The following is an 11,860-nucleotide window of genomic DNA, read 5'->3' on the forward strand; positions in this document are numbered from 1 at the left end:
TAAGGCGCTACAATGGGAACGTCGACAAAACAGTCAGATGATTCAGTCAAACTGATTACCCCCTTAACATTCCCAAAGCTTGCAAAGAAGCAAATACGTGTCGTAGACACGTGCGGATGCGGTGTCCGTACGCTGTCACTTAAATGCGTCATTTCAAATATCATTCGGAAGGTTGAAGTCTTGGGATTCAAGAAATGCCAAACATTTCTATGTTTCTATTTTCGCTCACAACTTTACTGTGCATATGACAATAAACACTTGGAATTGAGTTTAATTCACTCAACTCATCACAGCAACATCAAGATAGTTCTAAAACAAGATACCGGGAAAATATAAAGCCGCATAACTCACCCAAGTTCTCACGTTCAATAATGATACGCAATCATGGTCTTCTTACAACCGTGAGTGAAGTAAATCCAGGAGAGTAGAATATTTACAAATACAGACTAATGAAACATGTTTCTTTATGGCGTACTGTAGCAAGCTTGCTACGCCATTGCTAAACTCGTCCGATTGAGGGGTTTGTTTTGGGCATCTAGCCAATCCGAGGCTCCGAATAACTTAAGCCAACAGTGATCGATTCAAATGATGATTGACACATTGGTTAGCCAATGAAACGCCGGTATATAAATCCCAGCATACACCGCGGACTTGCTACGCCATTGCTAAACTCGTCCGATTGAAGGGTTTGTTTTGGGCATCTAGCCAATCCGAGGCTCCGAATAACTTAAGCCAACAGTGATCGATTCAAATGATGATTGACACATTGGTTAGCCAATGAAACGCCGGTATATAAATCCCAGCATACACCGCGGACTTGCTACGCCATTGCTAAACTCGTCCGATTGAAGGGTTAGTTTTGGGCATCTAGCCAATCCGAGGCTCCGAATAACTTAAGCCAACAGTGATCGATTCAAATGATGATTGACACATTGGTTAGCCAATGAAACGCCGGTATATAAATCCCAGCATACACCGCGGACTTGCTACGCCATTGCTAAACTCGGCCGATTGAAGGGTTTGTTTTGGGCATCTAGCCAATCCGAGGCTCCGAATAACTTTAGCCAATAGTGATCGATTCAAATGATGATTGACACATTGGTTAGCCAATGAAACGCCGGTATATAAATGCCAGCATACACCGCGGACTACTCCTTGTTCGGGGTAAAATCAAGTCGGCGGCCGTTGAGTAAGTTGCGAAACCTTGGGAATTTAATATTGAGCCATATATAAGGCGCACTGTGTTATAAGGCGCATGGTCAGCTTTTGAAAAAAATTAAGACTTTTAGGTGCGTCTTATAGTGCGGAAAATACGGTAATCCCCCTTGCAGTCTTTCGGCAGAAGACAGCGGAGGCCCCCAATTTTATAACCTTGTATAAGCTTGGAATGATTTGTGTCTCCAGCGCAACTTTTGAACAAATTTTGAATGTATTCTTTTTTGTGTCCACAAGAAGGAGTATGTCGCCGCGGTGGTGGTGACGTCAAGCCACAGTACCATGGGTACGACCATGTCATGGTAAAGTAGACCCGGAAAAGTACTTGGCTCACCTTTTCCATCGCAGCACCATTGATCGTGAGTGGGGAATGATTGCAATTTCCCCAAATAAGCGATAATAAACTTTACAAAAACAACGCAGCACCTATTTACTCACAGCAAGACAGACTATGTACAATATAAACAAGAGTAATATGTGTAAACGTTATAGAGGAAAACATTTGCAAGTGTACCGCGACAATATACACCGTCTAAAAGGAAGTTGATGTCTGCAACCATTCCCCGAAACGATCAGGTTTGGAGTCCGAATGGGCAAGACGTGATAGGTCTAACAAAAATTTCCAATACAAAAGTTGTTATACATCGTACACCATTTGAAATGATCAGAAAACGAGTAAAATACGGGGAAAACAAGTTGACAGGTATATTTTCTTCACCAGGTCAGTATTTTTCAAGAGCTCCTGATTGATTTTCAACAAGTGCCTAAGTCTTTATAAGACAAAAGGCAGCAACTGAGGCAACAAACACACAGGTCCCTCAATGGATATCGACTGATCCGTCCTCGGGCAAGACGTCGCCCTGGTTATCAACAAGTAACCTTGTCATTGGTGACAGCAGTTAAGCAGCAGGCAATGTTGCTCAACAAGATGAGGCCTTCCAAAGACAAACGTACTGGAGATTGTTTGCCACTTGAGACTGAATGTTGTTTTGGGTGTTTTCTGAGACCTTTTGTCTGTACGGTATTTGAATTGAGACACTCAGTGACAAGTCTGCAAGGTTTTAAGAGCAAAAAAGCACACAAGATTGTAAAACGTAATTCTTGCCTTTGTATAAAAAAATATATTTATACTTTCTTTTCTCTTTTTTAAAAAGAGATGTTGCTGCTTATGTCATTCCACCATCTTCTATTACACTATTTTTCTGATGCATTTAAAACTTAGGCCAGTCTCCAAGCACTTTCCCCTCAACATTTTTATCCTAATATTTTTGCTTGTCCATTTTTCTCTTTCAAGTCTTTTAATAAATGTGTATCCAGGAGTGCTATCTATCCATCTATCTATCTATCTATCTATCTATCTATCTATCTATCTATCTATCTATCTATCTATCTATCTATCTATCTATCTATCTATCTATCTATCTATCTATCTATCTATCTATCTATCTATCTATCTATCTATCTATCTATCTATCTATCTATCTATCTATCTATCTATCTATCTATCCATCCATCCATCCATCCATCCATCTATCTATCTATCTATCTATCTATCTATCTATCTATCTATCTATCTATCTATCTATCTATCTATCTATCTATCTATCTATCTATCTATCTATCTATCTATCTATCTATCTATCTATCTATCTATCTATCTATCTATCCATCCATCTATCTATCTATCTATCTATCTATCTATCTATCTATCTATCTATCTATCTATCTATCTATCTATCTATCTATCTATCTGTGTCTGTCTGTAATTTTGTTCATCCAGCTAGCTAGCTATCAAGCTCTGTCCACCTACCAACCAACCTATCTACCTACCGACCTCCTTACCTACCTATTAGAGGTAAGACCGGGCCAAAAAGATCCAGCCCGGCCTGATCCGGCCTGCGGGTATAAAAGCCCAAACCTGACCAATTAACTTGATTTGAGGGACGCATACTTCTGCCGAAGCAAGTGTAGCGCTGAGGTGCAGCTTTGGGTGTTTTTTGGGCTCGGCCCCTCAAATCAAGTGTGCACTTCGGCGCCAAAGTGCAAAGTATGTGTCAAAGTCTGATACATTAAGTCTACAGTAAGTGTGCTTCAACCCATTTTTTACTCAGACTTGATAAACGTCAAAGAAATTAATCTCACACACTTTTCCGTGTATGGTTGGTATGCATGTCTCGCTTAAGGTTATGCATACTTGGTCTCACACAAACGTGCGTATTGTATTGTTTGTTGTATATTCTTGTGTGGTGTGCACCATGCCTGTGGGGCCACTACTGATGTGCATGTGTGACACTTGGGCGTGAAGGTATTTAAACGTTGATGAGAAAAGACTCCACAACCATCAGTAAATGCAATCTTGCACATTTCTTTTCTGATAAATTGGACTCCTGTAATCTTGGTCCCCACCTTTGGTCCTTGTTTGGCAGTTGTGAAATTGTCACCGTTGTGTGTAATTTCTGTCACAGCAGTGAGCAAACGTTTGGAGTGAACATTTTACGACATGAATACTATAGGTGTGGGTTTGCTCAAGTCAGTTGTTTTGACTGGGAATATAAAAGCAAGGTGACAATTAAGCATTCCGGAAGAGGTTCCGGGCATAGTAGAGAAGTATTTAAAGAATGGTCATTCATTGAGAAATGATAAAATGTGGTATCACGAGTTTGACCTGTCATGAGCGACAGAACCCCTCACCCACTAGGCACCACCCGGGTGGTGATGGAGCGATTGCATGGCGTAAAGGTAGCTACATTCTTCTCTTTCTGCGAAAACACCTCCCACTTCACCCACTATAAAACCCAGCAGCAAAGTGATGCTCATAACTGCAGATCCTCTCCAGTAATCTGACTTGGCCCCTATCCCGAACTCACATCATGTCGCTGAGCGTTAAATCGTACGGCCAGAGAACCCTGAGCGTCTACGGTGGAGCTGGCGGCCGCGGCACCCGTATCTCCTCCGCTCAGTCCTGCTACATGCCCGGGTCGGGCTTTGACCTGGCCGACGGGCTGGACCTCCACGTGGGAGCCAACGAGAAGGCCACCATGCAGAATCTAAATGACCGTCTGGCTTCTTACCTGGAAAAAGTGCGCACCCTAGAGCTGGAGAATGAGCGCCTTGACAAGCAGATCAGAGAATGGTACCAGAGCAGAACTGTCATCAGCCATGACTACACCAGTTATTTTGCCGTCATTGATGACTTGAAGGATAAGGTGAGCGTGGTATTGCAGGATTATTTTCCTGAGTTTAGGGTTGGGGTTTCCTAGAGTACTGATATCTGAAAATTATGCCTAGTGTTGGCCCTCACAGACCCGTGATAACTATCCTTGAAGATCCCTACCACCAAATAAATAAAAATCTGCTCTATATTCAAAGTATTTGAGGTAAACTACACAGTACTCTTACTTGTCTCAAAACAATGAATTAGTTACATCTATTAAAAAAAAATAGATTTATAGGGATTTTCCTGGTCTGCCATTGGCAAACATTTGTTTCTAGCACTAGCTTTAAAAAAAATACAAGTAGAAATACAAGTGCAATAAATACCTAAAATTATAATAAAATGATAAATCATAATAAATTTTGATGAATCGTAATGAATAATAAATCAAAATAACATAAATAATTTGTTGAAAAATCTCGATTTGGACTGCTTAACATTCAAAGGGTTGATTGTGTAATGTGTGTTAAACATTAAGAATTACTTTATTTATGTTTTTTGAAGTGCTCCAGTGTCTTGTCAAAACTCTTCTCACACAAAAACACAGGGAGAAACTTTGCTTCTCACTAGTGGATACTGAGTTCTGATTGGTGGAGAGATATTAATGCAAACTTTGATTAGTTGCTGTTTATGAGGTCAAGTCAAGTAATGTTTATTTGTATAGCCCTTAATCACAAGGAGTCTCAAAGGGCTGCACAGACCAGGCACGACTTCTATTCTTCTTCTTCTTCTGTTGCAAACTACAGACTTTTATTACACCATCCCCTGATCTAAAACCTACATGAGGGCAAGGAAAAACTCAAAAACCTCAACATGAGGAAAATGAAACCACGAGAAAGGATGATATAAAGTAAAAAATAATAATAATAATAGAGAAAAGGGATGACAGGTTGCAATGGATGTGGCATTACCAGACAATAAACCTTACAAACACAACGTGGCTTCTACATTGTCGTCTGCTTTTACATTTAGGGAATGATGGAGGTCAAGAAAAGGTTTTGCGTAGTAGTTTATAAAGTACTGAATTTGCTCTCAAATGTCATGGAGTAAAGCTACCAAGTAAAAAGTATCCATAAATAAATTATTTTCAAATAAAATTACAGACACTTGCAGAAGTAAATTTACTTTGTGACAATTCACTACTACCAAAATAATTGAAATAAATATTTTCATTATGAAAATAGCCATCTCAAAGTCAAGCATTTGAGTGTGTTCATTTTTTGGGGGGATTTCTGTCATGCTTTTGTTTTATGAGCAGATCCGTGCTGCTGCCAAGCTCAACGCCAAGGCCATTCTGGATATTGACAACGCCAAACTTGCAGCAGACGATTTCAAAATGAAGTGAGAGTTACCTTTATACTATCGCATCTTAGACATCTGCGACGAGACGACAAATCTATCCGCAGGTACGAGAACGAGCTGGCCATGAGGATGACGGTGGAGGCGGACATTGCTGGGCTCAAAAAGGTGCAGGAAGAGATGAAAATGATCAGAATGGATCTAGAGAGCCAGGTGGATGGTCTGAAAGATGAGCTTATTATGTTGAAGAAGAACCACGAAGAGGTATCGGCAAGCGTTTTTTTTTTTTTTTTTTAAACTCGGACACTCGTATATTAATTAAAGCATTCCTATGCATGACCAACACCCTCTAAGTGTTTGCACATAATTTTTCACCTCACATTGTTTAGCCAAGACCTTCCCTCTTCTATTCATTTTTCACTACAAAGTATGTGAAGCGTCACCATTTCTTGGAATGTATTGTGGCCTAAGACAGTCAAAAGTACACAAGGACCTCACCACCCAGCAGAGACATTCCTTGACGAGATTTCTTCCTGAAATCCTCACAGGAATTGGCTGTGCTCAGGAGCCAGATGGGCGGACAAGTGAATGTGTCTGTTGACGCGTCACCATCTCCGGACCTAAACCAGATTATGACAGAGATCAGAGATTACTATGAGGCTATGATCGCAAAGAACCGCCAGGAACTTGAGTCCTGGTACCAAAACAAGGTAAAAACATAATGTTGTTGTTATTGTTTTTACATGAATACATGTCGTGTTTTGTTTGGGATGTGCAAAGATCGCAGCAGTAGAGCGGGAAGTGATAACACACACCGAGTCTCTAGTGACATCTCGCACTGAGATCAAAGAACTAAAGAGCACTCTCCAGAGGCTTCAGATTGAACTTCAGTCCCATCTTAGCATGGTATGCAAGACCTTTTAAACTCGTGCAAAATGGTCATCCAAAGCTTATAGCTCATGTCCTCTCTGTGGGACCCTTCCAGAAAGCATCTCTGGAGGGAAGCCTAGCAGAGACCCAAGCCCGCTACTCAGCACAGCTAGCAGGCCTTCAAAGCATGGTTGTAAGCTTAGAGGAACAGCTTTCCCAGATTTACGCCAGCATCACCAGTAATAAGCATGAGTACGACATGCTGTTGGATCTGAAAACACGTTTGGAGCTTGAGATTGCAGAGTACAGGCGGCTCCTGGATGGAGAGGAAGACAGGTGAGGTTGAAACTAAATTACATTTTTAAAGGGGGAAAAATATTTATAAAGGAATGACCTGCCATTGAATCAGAAATAACCTAACATAACCTAATATATCTGCTTTCTTTCCTTTCTACCAGTACAAAGCAAGGTGTGTATCATCAAACACGCCATTAATGTTCAACAAAGTTCAACAGCATGGAATGCCTTTGTCTCATGTGTTATTTCTTTCTTCCAGTTGTGACCAAGGTCATTACAGTGGTGGAGACTGTCGTGGACGGGAGGGTGGTCGACAGCAGCAAGACTGTCGATGTAGATGTGGATGAGATTGAGTGATTGTCCAGCTCAATAAAAAAATTGCAGTTCATGCTTGAGTCTGAGTGATTTAATTTACCTGTTTCAGGTGCAAGTGTGGGCACCATGGCAGCGCAGTGGTTAGCGTGTGTGTGGCACAGTTCTGAGGTCATGAGATCAAACCCTCCTGTGTGGAGTTTGCTCCGGGCACTCCAGTTTCCTCCCACATTCCGAAGAAACATGCATGTAAGGTTGATTGGCCGGTCCAAATTGTCCCTTGATGGGAATGAGTGAATGAGTTGTCTGTCTCTGTGTGTCCTGCCACTGGCTGGCAACCAGTTTTGGGTATCCCTTGCCCACTGCCCGAAAATAGCTGGGATGGGCTCCAGCACCCCCACAACTCTACTAAGGATCAGCGGTGCAGATAATGGATGGATGGAGGTGCAAGTGTAAGGCCGGGAAAGGTGGCTAATCAGCGTCAATTAAAACTCCTGCAAAAGAACTGGCTTTGGTAGTAGGACCTTCCTTCTTGGAAGACTAAATTCAAGTTTAAAAGCTGTTTTTCTTCTCAACCACGCCCACAGGGCCAATGACACAACCTAAATCAATGTGTTGGTATCTCAAGAGTGAAACCCCGTGTGGTCTTGAAGTAATTTTAACTTTTGGGAAGGGCTAGACAATGTATTCTTCATTTTAGAAATTCAAATTTAAACATTTGCTAATTTGTGAGCTCAGCTGAATGAATTTGAGATTGTTCCATTTAAAGTCATAAAAGATGGGGCAAGTTGTTTAAGATCAGTTGCTAGCTAGTGTGTTGTGGTTTTAAAAAATAATTATACTTGAACAACAAATGTAGCATTAAAGCTTACTGAAAATCAATTAATTTTGGCTAAACATTTGGCAAAAGAGGCAATTATTTGAAGCAATAAAACTTTTGTTTTTTTAGGTAAATGTGTTTTGGTTTGGTATTATTATTTAACGCCTTAAGACCCAAGCATTTTGTTTAATGTGCATTTATGTCAACACATGTGGACACCATCTCTTGGTTGGTTCAAATGGATTCAAATCATTAGAGTGCAACATGTCTGAATAGATCATTGTTTAACTTCTGGGCTTTATTGTGGTAGGTCTGCCTAAGGAACCAAATATCTTGAGAAGGTAAAAACAGACCCAATTCATTTCAGGCTTTGGACCAATCAGCAACCTTTGGAGGCATTGCTTGTAAAAACTTGGCCGATCACCATGCAGTTGTTTTCAGGGTTCTTCATCAAGTTCTCCCGGCATGCAATGGGTGAAAGTGTTCTCTTTCAAAGAACCAAATTGTTTTAATAGGAGTCACTCTGGAGCCTAAAAGGATCCTATTTTAACTTTGGTTATTTTATGAGTCAAATTAGGTAAGGAAATCAATAAAATGTAAACAATGAGATGCAAAAGGTTTTCATTTGGACTTTTTTTGTGAATCACTTCACAAACATCTGGTCAATTTGATCCAGAATATCATCCATTTATTATGTACAGAATGTACCATTAAATTTTATGTCGGTTTCATTTAGAAGATCATCATTTTACCTGTGTGTGGAACATTTTAGCTCACTGAAAGTAACAAAAGATCACATACTGATGTAAATCTCTTGCAGACTTAAAAAAGTTAAAGAAATTATCAAACAGAGACACAACGTTATAGTAGGTCGCCAGACAAGGAGCATTTTATTTTATCATTTCATCTGTTCGAGATGAAAAGGTCTTCTTTAGGTATCACGCCCGTTGTGCTGCAGTTGGCTTTTTGAGGCACTTTACTTTGTGGTGGTTGTGGAGGACACCACTTTGCCGTCCACCAACTCCTCGGTCACCATGACCACCCTGGCAGAAGTGGTTCTGCTGCTTCCAATGCTGTGGAAGAATAATTGAATTCATAATTAGCAGTCACAAGAATGTGGCCCAGATCTGATGACTGTTCTTTTCTTCTCTTTTACCTGCCATCGCCGTCCATCAGTCTCCTGTACTCTGCAATCTCTTTCTCAAGTCTTGTCTTAATGTCAAGGAGCATGCAGTATTCGCTGTTTTGGTTTTCGATCTCGGCACGCAGTTGCATTAGTTGGCTTTCAAGGTTCGTCACTTGTACCTGGAGTCCTTGGAGAATCATTGAATATCGGTTTTCGGTTTCGGCTAACGTGTTTTCCAGAGATGCTTTCTGGAGGAGGAAATGCACGTGAGCTGTTAGCAATGATAAATATATACAAATGGGTGGTTTGAAGAAATGGCTCTGGTTCATTTACCATGCTAAGTTGAGACTGTAATTCGATTTCCAAGCCTTGAAGGGTGCGACGGATTTCAGAGATCTCTGACCTGGAGGTCTGGAGAGTTTCTGTGCTGACGGCCATTTCCTTGTTCAGTGCCTCAGACTGCAACAGACACGATCGACTGTCAATTGTCATACCCCATTAAATGCTACAAAACTTTCAAAGGATACTACCTTTGCCTGGAACCAGCTTTCAAGATCTCTCTGGTTCTTTGCGGCCACGCTTTCGTACTGTTCGCGGATCTCGCTGATGACTCTGGTAAGGTCGACCTGTGGTTTGGCGTCTACCTCTACATTGATCTGTCCAGTCATCTGTGCCCTCATGGCTGCCATTTCCTGTACCAAAGAAATTGGTAAGATTTTGCCACTTGTAGCTAGTCAAGCCCTAAATAGGAAAAGGTTTACTTTATACCTCCTCGTGGTTGCGTTTGAGGTGGACAAGCTCATCCTTGAGGCCTTCGATCTGCATTTCCAGATCTGAGCGGACAAGTGTAAGCTCATCCAACATTCTCTTCAGGCCAGCAATATCTGACTCCACGGACAGACGCATGGCTAGCTCATTGTCGTACCTGTAAGACAAAATAAGTCAGAAAGCTTGCTACACCGTCAGCAATAGTCGTTAAGCATACTTGGTTTTGAAATCATCTGCTGCTAGTTTAGCATTGTCAATGGCAAGGTAGATGCCTCCGTTGACGCGGGTGGCATCCTGGATCTGTGAAGTTCCAAAATATTGAACATGAGTGACCTTTTGTGGATTTGGACCACAGATAAAATTTGACATGTATTCTTACCTTGGCCTGCAAGTCTTTGATGGTGATCTCGTACGCAGAGTAGTCACGGGCAAGGGGGGAGGTCTTGTTCTCCAAGAACTGACGGATCTTCAGCTCCAGCTCGGCATTGGCCTTCTCAAGGCTGCGCACCTTGTCCAGGTAAGTGGCCAGGCGGTCGTTCAGGTTCTGCATAGTGGCTTTCTCGTTGGCTCCAACATGGAGGTCCATTGAATCACTGAAGCCGAAGCCTCCGCCGCCGCCACCTCCCATGGAGTAACCGTAACCGGCGCCGCCACCTCCTGCGGAAAAGCTGCTGCTTGAGATTCTTGTTCCGCTTCCACCCGAACCTCCGTAAACGCTCAAAGCCTGGCCCCTGCGAATGCTGCCTGCCAGGTTGCCGCCTGCGTAGGAGCGGCCAGAGTAAGACCTGATGGATGCCATTGTGCCGACTGGTCTGTGGTATCTGTCTGCCTCGGAGAGGAGATGCTGGACTGAGATGCAAAACTCTTACCTGTCCTCGCTTTTATGCACCTCAAGGCTGCCTCTGGTGAAATCAGAGGAGTGTAGAGGGGAGGAGCTTCACTTGGGATTACTGGCCCAACCCGTCACCCTCAATCAATTTTCAGAGAAAGTGTGGCATGAGGACTTAAGCAATGTTTTTAGAAGGTAATACAAATTCAGACCAAATGTGAAAACCGTGTTTCAAGAGATGAAAAATTCCAACTTCATTTTTTTAAGTCTACTTTAAAGTGATTAAAGGACTTTTATAATATACAATTTATTTGATAGCTTAGTAGCATGAATAGTGAAAGGCCGCGCCCAGGTTTAGCCTGAGGCTGCCAAATCAGATCCAACCAGTTTGAAGTGTCAAGTTGCGGCTCTCAAGGATGATTTATGCTCATGGAATTTCTATGGCATAAAAAAACAAGTTAAAAGTTGTAAGCAACTCCAAATGAACTCTCTCTTTGCCTGAGCATGACCACTTGCCCCCCCTACGGCCTTGGTAAACTTGACTTAAGTGGGAATCTAGTTGCATATTGCATTTATTTGCACATTGCAAAACATCTGGTTGAAAAACACCTGCAAGGAACGTTGTGCAGATGCAACCACAAATTGAAGTCATTCAACATTGCCTATACTGTACATTTTAACATCTCAACATTTTTCTCAATTGTCTTTTGTTCCCTGCTGCAAGGTGCAGTTGTGCGCTGCAAGTTATGGCTTCGTGCTTGCATAAGAGTTGAAATACGACACCGTTGCTGTGACTGGTGTGACTGGTGGGTGCGGCGGGAAAGGGGAAATAGGCTAATTCGAACATGTTGCTGCGCTGGTTGAGTTGGTTTTAAGAACATGAGACGTCGAACAAAACCACAAGTTAAAGGCTGTTAAAATTTTCAGTGCTGTGCGGTTTTCAGAATAACTTAAATTTTCCATGAGCATTTTACACATCTTGGGAAAAAATTGCAAGTGTTTTTAAAATTGCATTCCAATTTTTAAAAGGTAATTATATATGATATAAATGAACTCCCTGAGGCTCGTTATTTTTAGCTTAATAAGTCAGTTATGTGAACACACAAAAAT

The 11,860-nt window shown here is 41.7% G+C and overlaps 2 protein-coding genes across 3 annotated transcripts; one reads left to right on the forward strand and one right to left on the reverse strand.

Moving 5' to 3' along the window:
- The first annotated feature begins 4,024 nt into the window (after positions 1-4,024).
- krt98 (keratin 98) lies at positions 4,025-7,283 on the forward strand. Its single transcript, XM_088342431.1, has 8 exons — positions 4,025-4,421; positions 5,688-5,770; positions 5,836-5,992; positions 6,277-6,438; positions 6,509-6,634; positions 6,714-6,934; positions 7,057-7,067; positions 7,155-7,283. Exons 1-8 carry the CDS (start codon positions 4,086-4,088, stop codon positions 7,250-7,252), a joined length of 1,194 nt encoding a protein of 397 aa, XP_088198557.1. The 5' UTR covers positions 4,025-4,085; the 3' UTR covers positions 7,253-7,283.
- A 1,605-nt stretch (positions 7,284-8,888) lies between these two features.
- LOC148361683 (keratin, type I cytoskeletal 50 kDa-like) lies at positions 8,889-10,794 on the reverse strand. 2 transcript variants are annotated; one of them, XM_088342429.1, is made up of 7 exons: positions 10,301-10,794; positions 10,139-10,221; positions 9,922-10,078; positions 9,684-9,845; positions 9,487-9,612; positions 9,184-9,401; positions 8,889-9,100 (listed from the first exon to the last, which is right to left on the reverse strand). In XM_088342429.1, exons 1-7 carry the CDS (start codon positions 10,718-10,720, stop codon positions 9,004-9,006), a joined length of 1,263 nt encoding a protein of 420 aa, XP_088198555.1. In that variant the 5' UTR covers positions 10,721-10,794; the 3' UTR covers positions 8,889-9,003. The 2 variants fall into 2 exon arrangements, with proteins under 2 accessions (XP_088198555.1, XP_088198556.1); XM_088342430.1 differs by lacking the exon at positions 8,889-9,100 and having other exon boundaries at positions 9,180-9,401.
- Between the last annotated feature and the right edge of the window lie 1,066 nt (positions 10,795-11,860).

Source organism: Urocampus carinirostris, chromosome 8 (assembly GCF_059441175.1).
Source record: "Urocampus carinirostris isolate Australia breed hairy pipefish chromosome 8, RoL_Ucar_1.0, whole genome shotgun sequence".
Taxonomy (NCBI): Eukaryota; Metazoa; Chordata; class Actinopteri; order Syngnathiformes; family Syngnathidae; genus Urocampus; species Urocampus carinirostris.

Coding starts and splice junctions, on each gene's coding strand:
- krt98 (XM_088342431.1), top strand. CDS start 4,086: ATGTCGCTGAGCGTTAAATCGTACGGCCAGAGAACCCTGAGCGTCTAC. Junction 5,771..5,835: donor GCAGACGATTTCAAAATGAA/GTGAGAGTTACC, acceptor ATCTATCCGCAG/GTACGAGAACGAGCTGGCCA. Junction 6,635..6,713: donor TTCAGTCCCATCTTAGCATG/GTATGCAAGACC, acceptor GGACCCTTCCAG/AAAGCATCTCTGGAGGGAAG.
- LOC148361683 (XM_088342429.1), bottom strand. CDS start 10,720: ATGGCATCCATCAGGTCTTACTCTGGCCGCTCCTACGCAGGCGGCAAC. Junction 9,846..9,921: donor TCAAACGCAACCACGAGGAG/GTATAAAGTAAA, acceptor TCTTTGGTACAG/GAAATGGCAGCCATGAGGGC. Junction 9,402..9,486: donor TACAGTCTCAACTTAGCATG/GTAAATGAACCA, acceptor TTCCTCCTCCAG/AAAGCATCTCTGGAAAACAC.